Genomic DNA, 18,739 nt, shown 5'->3' on the forward strand with positions numbered 1-18,739 from the left:
GGGGAGCCCCTTTTTCCCCTTGTGTGTGCTCCTCCGGCGCTTCCAGGCCATCCGTTCATACCAAACTGAGCCTCTCGGTTGCAGTTCTCTGCAACCAAGTACTTGGATGCTTTTTCCAGTTCATAAGCGTGTATTGAAACCAGATGGAGGTTCTTATTTTTGAGAAGGCAAACTACTTTATGAAGGAAGTTAGAATTGGACAAAACGTTTTAAGTGCAAGTTGAAGAAGCTAGGAGAAAAAAGCTTTCTCTTTTTCCTTGTTATTCCAACGCAGTACAGCTCAGATGTTTTGAACGACCAGTTTGGCTGTGAATTTGGAGTTCCATGGACAAGCACATGATCACCTATTTTTGTTTCAGATGCGACTAGTCTCCTCCCCTCGACCTGATAAAGAAGCTGTCAGCTTTGCAAGCTTGGTGCATGTACAGGGACTAAGAATAGCACTGCGTGGCACTTGGTATTGTCTTCTTGCAGAGGTCCAGCTCCAGCACTGGGTGCATCTGCACACTGCGTGAGAACTTTTAGCTCATCTTACACCGTGCCCTTGCACTGTTACTTTCTCTGAAGCCTCAAAGCCCTGAAGACCATTGTGTGTTTTCCTAACAAGTTGCACAACCTCAGATTCTTGCTGATTCAGTTTATTTTTATTTACAGTTAGCATAGATAAATTTCTTCAGAAGATCTGGTAAGAAATGTGTCTCGTGCTTACTGCTGTAAAAATACTGTCAACTAGGGCTCTGTGTGAGCTCAGTGCCGCCTTATGCTGTTATGCAAACTTCTAAAGTGCAGAGCAACCTCAAAACACAGTTGCTAATCATAGAAAGAAAACAAATTTGTGTAAGTATCCCAGTGAACAGTCCCGAATCTTCTAGATACTTGCTAGTTCTCATATTCATCGTTTTTTTTCCACGAGAAAAACTGAAAATAGACATCCCAGACCGTCACTGGCTCAGCCGTTGACATTGTTCTTGTCCTACAGAGTTCAGTGAATGAAAGAACTTGGCTCAAAAGAGTACATTTGGTAAACAGAAAAACACAAAAGACTACAGCTAATTTAGAAACAGAGACATTACGACAATCTTGAGATCTTCATGTGCCATCACAAGGAAATGCAAGCTCTAGCTTAAAAATAGCCACCCGCGCCTATGTGCTAACTCCTTGGTTGTACTGGAAACTGAACCCCAGCCAGTGTTGAGTTTTCAGAAGAGTTGATCAGCTCACTGCAGGGCACAAAATGTATTTATTTAGGGAGTGTGTTGAGAATATGATGATGTTCTTTTTTTCTTTTTTTTTCAACAATTTAAGTTAGGCAGTTGACAGGGTATGGAAAAAGTGTTTGTTTGTTTTGTCTTCTCAACAAACTTAGAAGAATATACGCTTTTGAAAATGTTGTATCCTTTTTACTCCTTGGCATCTTTGTGTTAAACTTGGCAGGTTGAGTTAGTCTTCACTGGTTTATTTCCCCTATCAGCTCGTATGTTCCTATGGAGGATTGCAAGGCAAAACTGACAGAATCCCAACAAAAATCTGTTGTTCTTTCCTGAAATGGATGGGACCTGCTCTAACCCTGGTTGGTACGTGCTTGAGCATGTTCCAGGGCTCAAATGCATTTGTTTGTTCATTTTTTTTTTATTTCCTTTTTCTTGTTTAACCTTGTGTAGATGACATTTTGCACTTTAATTTTCAAGCTATATCACAATATCAGAAATACTGTTAAAATGTTTCAGGGTGCTTCACTGGGCAGCTACCTAAAAAGATGGGAAAGTGCCCAGTCAGGGCTAATGTAATATTTCAAGCTTTAACTTGTTGGAGTAGTTTTCATCTGAAATATTAATATGTTTATATGGAGCATATTAGGAGAAACTTATTTGGTTCCTTTATAGATTTTTAAACAACTTTTAATGATATGCAATTTGAAGTTATTGACGTCTTTACAACTGATGCTCCAGAGTTTTTTTCTAAAATACCTTTTTACAGCAAAGCTGCCAATATTCATTACTTTTTGCATTAACTCAGGAAAGGTATCAGTTTGACACTAATGAGGATAATTGAAGATAATGAGCATAATGAGGAAAAAAGTCTTTTCCTCCTTCTAGCTGGAATTGTCCTCACAAGGAAAGAGCAAGCAGGGGGAGCGAGGGGGATTTTAAACAAACAACCTTGGGTTGTGCAGGGCCAGAAATGCTGGCTTCTGACACTCTATTTTGTACTAGGACCAAACATAAATTTGTCAAGCATTCTGTTGGTTTGTCTTTCAGTACAATGGATCAATGTTTTTTTTTTAATACCCACTTGCAGCTTGTGTTGGTAGTGTTTTTGTTGTTAAATATCTTCAGTCCTTGAAAGAGGAGGGTGGGGAGTTCTGTTTTTCCAGAGAAATGTGAATTAGGTAAGTGAAAGATGGCATTTAAGTTTATTTTTCTGCTTTCTGGTTAGCACAGCATGCCTAGGATCACTTTGACCTTGTTATTTGAGGCCTTTTTTTCTATGTGAATCTATTAGTGTATTAAAAGGAAACAAAACCTCATCAGAGAAGATCTGTATGCATTGATAAGTGTTAGAACTAAGTTGTCTGTGGAAGCATATATCAGTGTGTTCCTCCAGTGTTATCTATGTTCAAACTTTGATTTTATTTTAGGTACTACTGCTTACAGCTTGAGATTTAGGATTTAGTTCACGCTTCCCTTCATATTAATGTAATGAGCATATGAACATATCATAAAAATAAAGTAGTTATTTAGAGTAAGTTCAATCTCATAATTGCTATGGAAATATGCATTTCCTTGACCTGAAGAACAGCGTGCATGAAAATCTGGAATAGACACTTGTAAATATAATTCTCTTTCTACTGTCCCAGCCTGCTACCTTTGCCTCCTTTATGCTTTTTTTCTGTGGTGCTCAAAGTGCAATCTGTAACTTGTGAGAGGGAACTGGGAGAAACCAAACCATGGCTGGGAAGCTTAAATTCACTCTGTAGGAATCTGCATCTCCACTGGAAGCTTTGTGTAGAAAAAAGAAAAAAATCTGTAGATGGACAAAAAAATTGAAAACATTGATAGAAGTGATAGGATTAGACATACATGTTAGGTTGAAATGGATGCCTTGTTTTTGGGTTCTTACTGGTGATGTTTGGGTAAATGCTGCAGTGAGGTTGGGAACCTAGCACTGAGCCATGGGATGGCACCAAATTTTTCAGCATCAGAGAAATTTTACATCATCAGAGAAAGTTCTGTGTCTACAGAGAAAAATGTGGTGCCCTATAGCTAGCTAGATACCTGAGCTGGGCTCCTTCCAGTTGTCCTTTTGACTCCAGAAATTAGAACAGAGGGATTAAGGAAACATCTGCAGGGCTTTTGCAGGCTACAGCCTCTCTGCCATGAAGTGACTGCACTGTGCTGTCTAAAAGCATGACAACCACAACTGGGATGGCCACGAGCCTGAGCTAATAGTTCCCTTTGAAAGCGAGGGCACGCAGCTGGCCCCCACTTAGTGCTGGCTTGGTTTGTGGTTTCTTACTGGCAGGTGGAGCAGAAGAACCAACAGAACAAGTCCAAGTTGCACCATTCCATGTTTAACAGAAAGCTGTAATCATTAGTCCTGTTGCAGTAATGATTTTAAATAAGAAATATCCAACAGATCCTGCTCTTTACAACTAGTAGTATGGCAAGCACTTCTGCAATTTGATCACCCTGGAATAGAATAGCTTCTTTGTTTGCATCCTTACTGAAGGTATGACTTATACTGCAGAAGTCCAATATTAAGATACAGAAACAAGTTAGGAAGCGGGCTTAAGGTTTTTTATTCTTACACTGTTACTGTTCTGAGGGAATACCAAATTTGTCAGTAAGCAGAACTTGCTCAGTTACGTATATGCTTGGTTTAGTATTTTGAAGGAAGCTGAGGTGTCAGGATACGTATCTGTTACTTGACAGCACGGCGCTGGTACTTCACTGGTGCTGTGCTGAGTGTTTTGGCAGTAGGTTGTGTTAAGTCAAGATAAGAAGTCTGCTGTGAAAGAAGGCCCTAGGTAACAGATGTGCACTTGGTGGGGTGTCTTGTCTCTGAGAAGTGTGTAACTTGATACAGAAGTGTTCTCCAGCAAGAATTCACGCGTTAAAATTAACTTGCGTTATTACGTGTGCAGCTTTAAATCTAGTTGAAAGCTACAGTTGTATAAAACTTCAGGACAGTAAATGTGTTTCTGAAAATTAGCACTGGGAATTTAACGTATAACAGCACTGATCCTTTACTTTCCTGCCACCATGCTACTTCCAGAGAAGATGGGTTGTGTTCCAGACTAGGTGCCGGTGGAATAGACGAGACTAACTTATGCTTTATATTCTTTTAAGCTCATCCTGCCTGAGAACAGCTTTCTGTCACTGAAGCAAAACGTGAAATATATTGCATGTCGTTAAATAATTTTAATTCCTTTCCTAAGTGAAGATTTCTTGAAATTCTAAAGTGTTTTTCATTAATTAAAATGGTTTATCTGAAAAGGCTTTCTGTTCTGGCAGTTGTTTTAGAGAAGGAATTATATAAACTGAAGTTTTAATGGTCTGACATCTTAATGCTCAGGATTTCCTGATGTCATGCTGTAATCAAGAATGACTGGGCAGGACTTGAGACAATTTAGTTCAAATCAATTTCCTTTTCCTCCTGCTAAATCTTTGTGCTTTGTCATGTTGTTTTCAAATTGCGTGTGTCTGGTTTGGTCTTTTGGCACCTTATACTATGCAACTTAATCATGAATTTCTTCTTTTTTTTCCTGTCTAATCATAGTCTGCATGTAGGGTCTACTATACAGGGCTCTAAGCTATTGACACAGTGAGTTGTAATCCTTCTTGCATGTGCTTGTAGCAATCTCAGCCAATATTTCCTGTCTGGGTTCTAGCTCTTGTGAAGTTGAAATTTTTTTTATAATATATGTATGTAAAATCGGTCTGACATACATTCTAGTGTATTTTCTAGTATTTTCTGCTTTTGTTTGTTTGATTTTCAATTTCTTCTTTGCATCATAGGTGGCACATTGTCCCCTGCTAGCTCATACCGACTAGGTGAGAATTACGTAGCACAGGTGATGGGGTGAGCTGCAGCAGCTGTCTTTGAGACCGCAGCTTGTAGCAGCCTCTCAGGTCTGATGTTCTCAGCGGACAGAGTGAGTGTTTGAGAGCCCAGCAGCAGCTGCTGGTCCGTTCCTGACAGCTGCCCTACGGGTCCTGATGCTTTCCTGAATGGCAGATCTGACCCCTTTTTCAGCCATGATACTTTGTAAGAAAAGAATTTGTGTTGTCGGCATTCCATAGGTATGAAATATCTGCACACCTGATTCAGATGCTTCTATGTGACATGCATGGCTCCTCTTCCTGTTGGACCTCAATCCCGTAGAGAAGTGGGTTTTCTATTTACAATGTAAGGTTAACATACTCTGCTACCGATTTTTAAGGTTTGTGGTGCTTTTATTAACCTGAAGAAAAGCTTATCTCAGGGCTAAACACTGAATCTTGTATTTTGCAATTCAGTAGTACTCCTTTCTCCACATACAAGAGAAGTTTAGAAAGGTTGTGATGGGTTGCTGCTTCTCATCTACGTATAAAGGTAGGAGGAATTATGAGTGCAGTCCTTAAGTGTCAAAGTCAGTAGGATTTACTTGGGAAAATTCCTGGTCCAGTGTCTCTCTTCACAAGTATCTGAATTTAAGCAAAATAAGTACTTAGAAATATTTTTCTGAACTTTATCTTCATAATTTATTTCATCTTTCCTTGTTGTGGAGTTTTGGGGAAGAAATAACTTATTTCATTTTAAGGCTTATCAGAATAAGTTGGGGATAAGACTGCAAGATACAAAGTCCAGTACAGCAATCAGAATATTTGCTGGTTAGAATTTGCTCAGTCATTAAAGCAAGTAGGTGAGAAGGATTTCTTGTTTTCTTCAGAACACTTCCCCAAGGAGTGCCTGCAGATTAGTACAGAAAAGGCAGAAAGCTACTGTGGGGCAGAGAATATTGGAACAACTCTCCAGAAGATGTTGGTGCAGGGGAGTGTAGAAGGAGGACAGGGACCTTACCTTCCATGACCTGTGCGTGTTCAACACACAGGAGGCTGACTTAAGGCATCTCAGACCATTACCATAGGTATGAGAAGAATAAGGGGAGATTTTTTTCTTCTAAACCTAAAATGATTTTTATAAAGAAAAACTTTGAAGTAATATTTCTGTTTCTCTTTTCCTTTTTCCCTCAGTAGAGACTGTTTTTAGATTTCTAGAAAGCATTATGCCAAGTGAAAGATCAAAAAATTACAAATTCTGAATTAAATTCTCAGAGGTTTTAACAATGGTAGAGAAAAAGACTGCTGAATCTGTAGAAGAACAAAACTAATTTGTAAGAACTTGAAATGTGAAGATCAGCAGCACAACTGTGTCTGCAAAGGGAGTGTGATCTGGCCCAGATACCTGGACAGCTAGGTACAGCCAAACTAAGGCTTTGTGCCTTGGAACTTCTGCCGTGTCCCTGTGTTGGCCTGGGGTAATATTTGTATTGCAGCTTACCAGCAGAGATTGTCTGTATTTTGGGAAAGCTAAGATTAAATTTCTTGCATCTGTTTTCAGAGACTGAAAGCAGAAAGCAGACTTCATGTGAGTACCTGTAACTAGACATTGGCATCTCTTCTTCTAGCTGAGTCAACTTTCCATAAAGCAACAACATCCTTATTTGTTGGGAATAGAAAAATTATTTGTACAGTGAAACTTCAGAAGATTGCTGTGAGGTTTTTGTTTTGTCTTCTTTGAATCCAAATGAAAGCTCAGCTGTCATGGTACCAGTTTCCACAAGTCACCCAGGAACTTTCTCTATTCCTTCCCAGGGCATCCACTGCATTTTAGCCATATGCTTAGATAGCAAATTACAGAAATAAATGCATCTTCCGTTGATTGATGCAATATTCGTTTGTTTCTTTATTCCAGATCCTGTCTAGGATGTATTCATATCCTTAGACTAATTGTCAATAAGGAAATATTTTTACTGCAGAAGTAAAAATGCAAGTTGTGATTTGGAAGCGGAGGGGAAGTTATCCATATATACAACTTCCTCTTGCTGAAAGGTTTGACTTGGCTTTACAAACATTGCACCAAACCATACAGCTGAACTAAGCCAGTGCCATTTATAACTGGAAGTGATTAAAATAAGTATATATGTATATTTTACAAGTCTGCAATTTTTCTTTCCTTTTGCCGTAGTCTGTTATTGCAGTTACAATCTATTAGCACAAGTAACGTTTGCTGGTAAATGAGTGCTGGTGAAATGAATGGGAACATCTGGGAAAATGCAGAATAGTGCAGAAGTGACTGCCATCTCCGCCAAGAGCCAGCCTGAGCCCCGTGGGTCACTACAGCGAGCTCAGTGCCTCTTGCACTGTAGCTGGGCAGCAGCTGGCATCTCCACTTTGGCATTTGTCATCCTTGACAGAGACAGAAGCTTTCTGTTGCAATCCCTGACCTGAACCAACTCCAGCACTTTGGGGATGCTGGCGAGCTAAGGAGGCACCCAGAGCCATGAGTGTGGGGGTGCTGGCTGTGCATGAGGGCAGCTGGGGCTCAGTGCAGCAAGAGCTCATAGGGTAACAAACGCAGCCTGCAAACAGGCTCTGCAGAGCATTGCTGCTGGGGCAGAGTTTGGATAACAACCAGGGAAGTTGGTTCTCGGACTTATTGAGGCGCACCTGGGGGACAAAGCAGTCATTGGTCCCAGCCAGCATGGGTTTGTGAAGGGTAGGTCCTGCCTAACTAACCTGATTTCCTTTTATGATAAGATCACCCGTATGGTGGACCAAGGGAAACCAGCTGATGTGATTTTTTTGGACTTCAGCAAGGCTTTTGACACGGTTTCCCATAGGATCCTACTGGACAAAATGTCCACCATACAGCTAAATAAAAACATCATACGATGGGTGAGCAATTGGCTAACGGGCAGGGCCCAAAGGGTTATGGTAAATGGAGCTGCGTCAGGCTGGCGGGCGGTCACCAGTGGGGTCCCTCAAGGCTCCATTTTAGGGCCGGTACTTTTCAATATTTTTATAAACGATCTGGATGTAGGAATAGAGGGTATTTTGAGCAAGTTTGCTGATGACACCAAACTTGGAGGAGTTGTGGACTCAAATGAGGGCGTAAAGGCCTTGCAGAGGGATCTGGACAGGTTGGAGAGCTGGGCGATCACCAACCGCATGAAGTTCAATAAGAGCAAGTGCCGGGTCCTGCACCTGGGACGGGGAAACCCTGGCTGCATGTACAGACTGGGCGATGAGACGCTGGAGAGCAGCCTAGAAGAGAGGGATCTGGGGGTCGTGGTAGACAGCAAGTTGAATATGAGCCAGCAGTGTGCCCTGGCAGCCAGGAGGGCCAATCGTGTCCTGGGGTGCATCAAGCACGGCATCGCTAGTAGGTCAAGGGAGGTGATTGTCCCGCTCTACTCTGCGCTGGTGCGGCCTCACCTCGAGTACTGTGTGCAGTTCTGGGCACCACAGTATAAAAAGGACATGAAACTGTTGGAAAGTGTCCAGAGGAGGGCTACGAAGATGGTGAAAGGCCTTGAGGGGAAGACGTACGAGGAACGGCTGAGGTCACTGGGCCTGTTCAGCCTGGAGAAGAGGAGGCTGAGGGGAGACCTCATCGCAGTCTACAACTTCCTCGTAAGGGGGTGTCAAGAGGCAGGAGACCTTTTCTTCATTAACACTAGTGACAGGACCCGCGGGAACGGGGTTAAGCTGAGGCAGGGGAAATTTAGGCTGGACGTCAGGAGGGGGTTCTTCACAGAGAGGGTGGTTGCACACTGGAACAGGCTCCCCAGGGAAGTGGTCACTGCACCGAGCCTGTCTGAATTTAAGAAGAGATTGGACTGTGAACTTAGGCACATGGTCTGAACTTTTGGGTAGACCTGTGCGGTGTCAAGAGTTGGACTTGATGATCCTTAAGGGTCCCTTCCAACTCAGGATGTTCTATGATTCTATGATTCTAAGTACCCCTGGCTCTTCTGGCCCTCCAATGCTTCTGCAACCCAAGTAAACTGACTGGATGGATGGATAGCAGCTGAAGGCAAGTCTAAGTGATTTAAGTGAACACAACTGAAAAACATAGATCATTTAAGGTATGCTCCAAATGTTTCAATCACTGCTATTTTATAGCCCCCCACAAACAAAAATAAACTCCCCCCCCCCCCCCTTTTGTTTACTGAGCTCTGAAATAACACCTCTGGAGGTAAACTCCATTTCTTTTGTTCAGAAATTTTTGTTAGATTAGTTTTAGAGTTGCTTTTTCTTTGTATCTAATCTCTAGGCTGGAGGCTAAGAAAAGGAAAAGTGCAGCTGTTATGAGGGAAATAGATATTAAGCTTTGTAGTCTTCATTAAAAAGTTCACCATTTCATTCAAACCACAAAGCATATTCATGGAAATGAGATTTTTTTCACTTCTGTGAGTAAGGAGACTTTGGAAACAATAGAAACCTGATGTTACATAGAAATTGGAGAATTGCAAAACAGTGATGAGGTTAAGGCTTTTGAATAAGCTGTCTGCTCTGGAAAACAGACCACTAGCTGGGACATAGCAAACCTAGGTTTAACTTTTTGGCTCTGCCCATAACATGTTGGTTAATACTGGGCATGTTAGGTCATGTCTTTTGAGCATCAGTCTCCTTATTAGGAAAAAAATGGTTTATCCAGTAAAACAAGTGAAGATTTTCTGCTCTAAAGCATACTAGCAATTATCACAGATATGTTTCCATGTATATTAATATCACTTCTGTGAGGTAGGATAAAATAGTCTGGATGTTTATCAGAGCAGGAGACAAAGAGCTTAATTAAAATTATGTTAAGTAACTACACAGATAATATTTACAGTCTTCTGAATTTTTTTATTGTCAGTAGGGTTTTCAAACCCTCTTCAGCAGCAACTATCACAGGAAGCCCAGAGTAGCAGTGATACTATCTGTGCTGCAAAAATGATAATAAAGAAGATGAATTGTTAAACATAAGCCATATAAAATGATTTACTACCTTAGCACTGAGATTACAAATGGCAACGAAGGATGTAATCTGCTTGATGAAAATGATGGAGTCCTTCTCAAAAGTGTGTTCAATATCCTTGTTTTGTAGTTGGTTTCCTTATTTAAAATAAATAATAATAATTCTACATTTGCTCTTAGGTACCTGGAAGAGGGCAGATATCTCACGGAAGTTCTGCTTCAGTTCAACCATTCCAGCTTCCTGAGAAACAATAGCAACTAAAATAGAGCAAATTTCAGTTAAAATACATGAATAACTTATTGAAAGCAGATACGAAGGGCCAATGCTTGGCCAAGTGTAAAGTACTACCAAAGACACATACAAAAGCTGCAAATCCCCATTTCCTGTCAGCCACAGAGTCCGATGCGCTCAGAGGCTGTCACGGGCTGACATGCATTTGTCACCTTTGGTACCTGCTCGGTGTGTTTGAACCCCAAGTAACCTCCTCGGTGCCAGCAGGATGTTATTTATATCCTCAGCCATGAGGATGTGTTCGGGCTATATGGAGAGAAGCAGGATGATAAAAATTCCGTTCTTTAATATCAACTTGGGTATTAAGTAAACTTTCAGAGGTCTGGGCTCTTGTGTTTACCATGGAACAGTTTTGTTCCTAATTTAACATCCATCAGCCTGTGTTGCCTTTTGACCTAGGCATACGTTGTCTGCCTAATTATCTTCTGTATTGTTTTACTGTTCCTTGAAACCATCCAAACAATTTGGTGTGGCCGTAGCAACCAAACAATACCGTAACAGAGATTTCCTACAGCTCGACAGGGGCGCTTGCTTCCCGATTCCCACGTAGCACCAGCTCCCATCGGAACAAACAAACAGGATATTGTTCCCAGTGAATAGCGTCCAGTGTTTTAGGAGTCATTTCTTGGTTTTGGACTGTCGCGAGTGGTATGGCTTTTAGTTCCAGATTTCGTCTGAAATTCTGGAGACTTCCATAATTCTAAGCTTCAAAACACTGTTTGAAACTTAATTTTTCTCAGGCAGCTAAGAGCAGGGAATGGATTATCCTTTAGTGGCAGAGAATAGTAGAAAGAATTTATTTAATCCTGTCCTATAATGAGATTTCTCCATTCATTATGCTGTTTAAAATCCACATAGACCCCTCTTCACAATGTTATCAATTGCAAGTTCATGAGTAAATGAATCCCACTGAACATAATTATACCAGTTATAATGTTGTTTGACCTAGTTAAGAAATCTGATAATAGATTTTGGCTTTCCTTTAAAGAACTACTGTGTATATATATCCTTTTATTAAACACAGACAAGCTCCCTCCCCCTTTTCCCTCCTATGTATTTTTTTCCTGTTTGTGTTAAACTAATGTACTGGTTTTACATAGCAGCTAAAACCACAGCCATTGTCAGATGCAGGGTAGGAATCATTAAGAGTCCTCAGCAAGTTTGTAGATGAAAGTAGTAAATCCTAGCCTTTTGTCCAGCTATTTGAATGTGCCGGCACTTTAGCAAATCTAAGGTATTTATAATCTGCTCATGGCAGTGTTTACAACTGCTGCAGTTTGACTTTTTTTTCTTTCGTTTCCCTTTTTCTTCTTTTTTTTTTCTTTTCCTTTTTTGTGGGCTGGGGTGGGGTGAGGAGGTTCAAGCATTGGGGTGTGTGTGTGAACACAGCAGTGGCATGTCAAGCAAGGTGCTGTCACAATAATACATGTGGCCGTGTGGTGAACAAATTAGAGAAGTGATGGTGTCGAAATTAACCTGGCAAAAAAACTAATACGTGTGCTGCTTTTTTCCACGTCTGTTCTTTACAGAGATGCACACAGTGCTTGTTTGCACAGGAGGGTGGCAGAGAGCAGAAAATAGTTGGCTGAGGGTGTTTGCATCCTCTGATAATCGTGCTGCTCGCCCCATCAAAGGGGGCTGCACGAAGCTATAGCCGAGGAGTGGGGTCTGTGGGGATCCAAGGGTGCTGTGCTGCAGCCTGGCGTTGTGACTTTGCCCTCTGCCCACTGCGATCTCTGCACTGGTTCTGGAAGCTGGACTGGTTGCTTCTTTCCAGGGTTAGGTTTCTGTCTGGTTTTCTCATGCTGTCACACGAGCAGCACTGCAGGTGTGTGAGAGGCGGCCTGGGCCTTTGCCTGCCTTCCACTGCTTCTAGGTCAACATGAACAGCCTCAGAAGCTCATCCCTAGCAAGAGAAGCTGGTTGTAGCTTTGAAACTTTGTGTGTTTAAGCTAATAGCATAAAACATTAGAGACATGGACACACTGGAAGGAGTCCAGCGGATAGCCACCAGGGTGCTGGAGGGCCTGAGGCACCCCTCCTGTGAGGGGAGGCTGCGAGCTGGAGGCGGGGAGGCTGAGGGGGGGCATCTCACCGTGTTGTTCTCTGACAATGATCAGTTCTCAATGTTTTCCTGATTCTTTAATGACAAGGGCTTATAAGGCCATCTTTTAAAAACTGGAGACAGAAATGTTTTGTGTCAATGCACTCTTAAGTGCATATTCTATTGGGATAGAAAGGTGGAATATCTGTTAGGTACTTCATTATGTACCTTAGTACATAAAGTTGCTTGTCTTTACAAAGCAGGTAACTGGTGTGTGTGATGTTTTTGTTGTTGGTGGTGGTTTTTTTGTTGTTGGTTTTTGTTCATCTCTAGACAGATATGAAAGGCGAGTTCAAAATCTCTCTGTGTTGCAACATTTTTCTGTTTTGTAAAGCTCAGAAACTTGGTGTTTCTGTTTGCTCCCTGCTGTGGCCAGGGAGGATGTATTCCTTCTTTTCCTCTTTTCTCTCCTCAAACCTCTGTACTCACATTCTTGACCCCTAATGGATCTTTATCATTTCCTTTGCTGCCTTCCGAAGCTTTAGGGTTTGAGAATGACAGAAGCATGCATTTTGGAGGATGCGTGCAGTAATTGTAGTGAAACAAAATGTGTGTGTATGTTTGCTTTTTTTCTTCAAGTGCCCAACATGTTTATGCCCTGTGCTGAGGGATGAGCGAATCATCAGATTTGGGATAAGAAAGACTTTTTTCTTTGAAGTCGGATGTTTTGGGTTGTTGTCTTTCTTTGTACTGTGCACTTTGGTTTCTTCCCTAAAGCCTTTGTGTACTTCGCTGTAGGAAATTTCCACGGTAGGGATCTGGAGCACAGCAGCATCTCCAAAGTCTCATTGCCTGCATCATGTGGCACATGCTTTTCGGTGTCTTCTAGGACCTCTGCTTCCAAGATCAAAGAGTTGATTAAAGCATTACAGGGTGTTCGGAGGCACTTTGTGGCACATGGTGTGCAGAACATGAGCTGGGTCCTTCCTAAGGTGGCCCTGATTACTGGCAGCTTGGCTGCGTGACCTTGGCTATTCCTTCCTGCCTCTAAGAGGGCATATGGCAACTTACATGCGGGAAATAATAAATCCTACTCAAACTATACTGCTTATCTTTTCTTAACAGTGGTGGTTTGATCAAGCAGCAGGTTTGGGCAAGAGATACTTAGGGGAAAAACACAGGTCATGTACTAACAAGCTTAAACAAAGAAATCTTCCTTTTTCATTACAGACTGAGATAGTTACGGCTATTCCTGTGTTTTCACTTATGCTGAATATTAGTTGATAACTTCTGTACTGCATTTGATAAATGGGTACTTTTTATGGAAGTTGAGGCTATCTGCATTATGTAAAACATAACCTTCTGAAGTGACAGGAGAAATCTGGAATGGCTTGGAGGCAAACTGGGGAGGGGTCTAAGTGAAGGACCAAAAGTCTTCATTTTTGTGGTAACCAGTATTGTCATGAAAGAGGTGAAGAAAATGTTCAATGAAAACTGTGGATAATATTTAGCTAATAGGAATTGCACATTTATAAACGAACAAATGAAACAAATGAAAATCTTGAATGTTAATCAAAATTGGCCAAGAGCATCTTGACACATTTTAACCACAAAAAGTCTATCGAGGCAAATTGCAGTATGTGATACAGTAAAATAGACAGAGACTAAGCCCTCTATACAACCATAATAGGAAAAGAAAATCTTAGTATCAATAGGAAAGACTTCTTGATATCAATTACTAATATCACTTAAAAAAATCTACAGACATGGAACGTACTAGAGAAATATCAGATTTTCTGGGTAGATCTGTGGCATCATTAGAGATACCAATAAATATTTTGATTTATTGTGTGCAAGACAAAAATTGTGATTGTTTAATTGTCATGAATGTATTAAACACAAAAGTGAGTTGTGATATCAGATTTTTGATACTGCATTCACGTTGAGTGTTAGCTGTAATAATATAGAGATACTTTTGAGTGCTTAGGAGAAATAAAACTGGATAAATATTATACAAATGTAGCATATTGGCAATTTCAGTGTAGGAGTGAAAGCTCTAACTGTTGAAAAGAGAGACTAGTATATCCAGTGGTATACCGTGTACATTGATCAGTTAATTAATGTTTCTGATAAGGAGCAAATCTTTCAGGTTTGTCACTAGAGAGTGGAAAAAATAGTGAGTATGATGTCTAGAAGGAGCTTGTTTTTTTTTAGCTCAGTGACAAAAAGTACCAAGAAATACTTCTTTTGAAGATATATGGAGACCAAGTAGAGCTTTGAACTTAACAGATAGTTTATAAAAAATCAAGTCAAGCAGATGTCTCTCAATATAGAAATAGCCCTTTAAATTGCACCTTTTTGACTTTTAATCATACTTGAACTGAAGAGTCCAGACATTCATGGCTCTAAACTTTATCATGACCATCATCCAGTTGTGTACAGAATGGGGCTGTTCATACTTCTTTAGACGATTCTGCATTTTATCAGTAACAGAAAGAATTTACATTGTGCTCCCTTATGCAACTTCAGAGTGGAATTCCCTATCAAAAGTAAAAGTAGCAAAGTAAAAATTGAAATAGGCTTGTTGGATGTTATAAACTAGTTATTTCCTCCTTGTAGGTTACAAACTTTACTATGTGAATACGTGTATGTGGTGAATGGGAAAAAAAAAGTGACAGTGTCTAGAAGCTCTGATTTATAGCTTTTTTTTTCTTCTTTTTGTTTTTTCCTATAGCCTCCACGCCACCCAGCAGAGTAAATAAACGCAGAGTTTCTCCAAGTGTTGTTTCCACCTGGGAAAAGAGAGGCATCATCATGTCTAACATTACTATTGATCCAGATGTCAAACCTGGCGAGTATGTCATCAAAAGCCTCTTTGCTGAATTTGCTGTTCAAGCTGAAAAGAAAATTGAAGTTGTAATGGCTGAACCTTTGGTGAGTCCTTTCTTTTTCCAATAGTATCCCTTGAAATGGTCCTGCTTTTCTTTTTTCTGAAACAAGCTAATATATTATGGCCAACATATATATGGCTACTAAAAAAACATCGGCAGATATTGTTGACTTTTCTAAGGGATTACTTAACAATAAATAGGCCTCTGCAAACAGGGTTGCTGCCTGGATTATGTTTTATTGACTTCCTTCAAAGCTGTTTTAAGTGGTTACTGGAAACGAGGCCTCTTAATATTCCAAAGTTCTGTAAAGTTACAAAAGGAAATAGTGACAACAAAAAAAATGTTCCTACATTAATACACTATGAAGCATGTTTCCTGTTGATATTTCTTTGAAATAGCAATTTTTTGAAAGTATAATTTCAAGGAAAGATGTGTTTGGTGTGTTTTGCCAAGTAATGTTAGCAGTGACATCAACACTTTGAAGAATGTAGTAGCCAGTATCTATCAGAGATTAGGTAAAATTCTGTTTGTAATGCAGACAGCATGCTCTTGAAATAAATGATTTATTTTTAAACTGGAAACTTCACTCAGTTGTGATCTTTAGTTTGCTTGAGCTATGACTCAGTATCCATTTAAGGTGTTTTTTTTTTTTTTAATGTACTCAAGTAGTTTGCAGTCCTACAGTTAAATGGAAACATAAAGGCACCCATTAGTCTTAAAATAATTATTTTACAAAATCACTAATTTACTGGATACAATTGCAAAAATTTTAAATTTAAAATGTTAATAACCTTTTAACTTTGTGTACCTGCAGTTATTTAACATACTTCCACAGCATAAGCATGTTTTGAATGTTTTCATTGTTTTTGTGGACTACCTTCTCTCATAAAACGCAAGTGGGCTGTGCTCATGACCCTGCTATGCCAAAGGCATGGTATCAAAATCATGCTATGTTAAAGGCATATTGTCAAGGAAACCTTTGTTCTAGGTGTCTATTTCCTACAAATAGCTTTGAATAGCTAGAAAAATCCATCCATCCCATGCTCCCCTGCCTTATTTCCTACATACTGCTTGAATTTTTTAACGCAACAGATGCACACCTTGGTTACCATTTGCTGTAATCACCTCGCCATTCTGTGCACTGAAGGTGAGATAAAAAAGTAAAATAAGTAAATGATTACAAAGAATGAAATGTACAGCAGTATGGCTTGCTGTATGCAGGTTGAATTGAGTATACAGTGGTGGTCAAAAGTCAAATGTTTCTCCTCGCAACTGTCGTACTACAGCAAATTCCTAAAACGATTTATTCATTCCTTCTCTTGTTTGTAGTTGCTTCAGGCAAGCAGTTTCTACCACAAAGAACCATGCTGAGCAGGTGGCAACCTGCAGCTCATGGAGTGCTTGTGGCAGTGACAGGGCTGACGTGCAGGGGTAACTGCAGTGAGATGGATTTTGTGGCAATTGCCGAGCCATGGGGCAGTGCCCAGGTTTCTGGTCTTGGGTTTGGAAAGACATACACTCAAATGTGCAGGTCTCCTTCTCATGACAGCTCCTGTTTCCATCCTCTGTATGCCTATTCCTCTCGCGATCTCTTCTTGCTGGTGTTGTGTCCTTAATTTATACCTGCTAGCTTTTAAGTAGGAGTGCTTCTTTATACACAGTTTTTCAAATCAGAATATTATATATAGGACAGAACTACTGCTATCAGAACGGATAGGTCATTATCCATGTTGTTCAACCAGGAGTACTTCCTGCAACGTGCATTTCATTTTTATTTGTATGCAAATTCAGTTATTTTATTTGAAGGAAATTTACTTTTTTATTAGTTCCTTGCATGCATGTAGGGAGCTGTAATGTCCGCATTACTGTCTCTTGGGCAAAGCTGGTTAAGGACACAAAATAGATCTGGCATGCAATGAATTTTGGGTGTTGAAATCTTAAAATTAAAGCCTTTTAGTCAAAGGCAAAAGATAAAACATAATTTGAAATGAAAACTAAAAAGCCAACTAAATTGAAAGACCTCTGCAACAGTTGCTTGCAGAAGTGTTTATTATTGTGAGCGATCCAATTAAAGTAAAAGGGGAGTGTGAGTGCTTGGACCCCAGTTTTGAAACTATGAAAAATGTTATGAGGCAGCCTGAAAATACAGAAAAAGGGGTCAAAGCATGTTTTGTGGTGTCACTGATCGAATCATCTTCCACTACAAACATAATACATCCAAGGCAGAAGAAAAAGAAACGTTTCTTTATACACACCTACTTACGTATACATTGTGCATAAATATATATATGTGTGTGTGTACCAGGCAAGCCTACAATTTAAACATGACTTTACCGTTTCCTTATAGACATTAAAATGATATAAGCGTTCAGGAGGGTCTGATTAGAAAGCACGGAAGTATTTGCAGGAAAACAGGCATGAAAATGGTCAGGGGTAAAGACCTCTCATCATGAAGAACTGAGAGGAGAGATGTGGGGGGGTGATACTGGCAGTGGAAGAGCCAGTAACTCCACTGAAAGGGGCCTAAACAACATTTTACCATTCATTCTTCCGTAGAACATAGCAGGGAGCATGCCATTTGGTCAAAATGACACAGACTGTAACGCCTTTATTATCAGTTGGGCTGAAGAGCATTTTTCCTATAGGCACAGGCTGTTTGGAGTTAAATCTCTGAACTTAAATATTGATGGCAAGATAAATGTAATAGTCACTTGTGAAAGTCTTTAACAGTTCTGCCAATTTGGTTCTGGTTTACTTGCTAAGTTTTTACATTTATTTAAACAAAATATGTTTTAATGCAGTCAGGTGTAAATTACCTTACATAGCCAACATTCTTGATTTTATATTGGTAGGAAGGAAGGACTGCAGAAACTCAGCAATTTAAAAGAGGTGCTAGAAGCTGTGGAAAAGTTAAACAGCCTGAGCCTGTATAATGCAAAGAGGTGGAAGGGGATGCTTGAAGGTGTCTGAATGAAAGGAAGTACTGAAGTGGTTTTATTTTTGTATGTATGATTTGAGATAAATACTGCATATTCTGTTCTAGTGTTTGACATTTAAATAAAATGATGGGAGTCTGAAGGGGCAATGGAAAGGTACTGACTTGAGACATGAGAAAAGGTTTTACAGGAAGAAAGCCCCTTATTATAGTTTGATTTAATTTTGTCAGACGACTTGGCTGCAAATAATTAAGTTTATACAGAGAATATATGTGTGTGTATATATATATAGTGTTATATAAATGTTTAATGTGTTAGATGAAGCTAGGCTGTTGGATAGAGCTTGGAGACAGACCAATTAAAGTTATGAGCTAGACACTATTTTTAAAACTTGAAGAGGATCGTGCCAGCAGGGGAATACAAGCAGATAGAGAACAGCAACTTAGGAGCAGGACAGTGGCTGGGGGCAGAGGGAAGGTAGGTGTGCTGCCAAATGCGTGGGTTTCATTCAGGAACTGGGTTGTGATTTTAAAAAACGACTGAATGGTTTCTCTGCCTCTGATTAATTC

The 18,739-nt window shown here is 40.1% G+C and overlaps 1 protein-coding gene across 8 annotated transcripts in view; it reads left to right on the top strand.

The window, feature by feature from the left end:
• Positions 1-18,739, top strand: part of FRYL (FRY like transcription coactivator) — a 172,055-nt gene that overhangs the window by 59,440 nt on the left and 93,876 nt on the right. For all 8 annotated transcript variants that reach the window (XM_082759737.1, XM_082759736.1, XM_082759738.1 and 5 more), the window contains one exon: positions 15,078-15,277. In XM_082759737.1, coding sequence (XP_082615863.1) covers positions 15,158-15,277 — 120 coding nt within the window. In that variant the 5' untranslated portion in view covers positions 15,078-15,157. The remainder of the gene's footprint in view (positions 1-15,077; positions 15,278-18,739) is intronic.

The sequence above is a fragment of the Aythya marila genome (genome assembly GCF_965140915.1).
Source record: "Aythya marila genome assembly, chromosome: 4".
NCBI lineage: Eukaryota > Metazoa > Chordata > Aves > Anseriformes > Anatidae > Aythya > Aythya marila.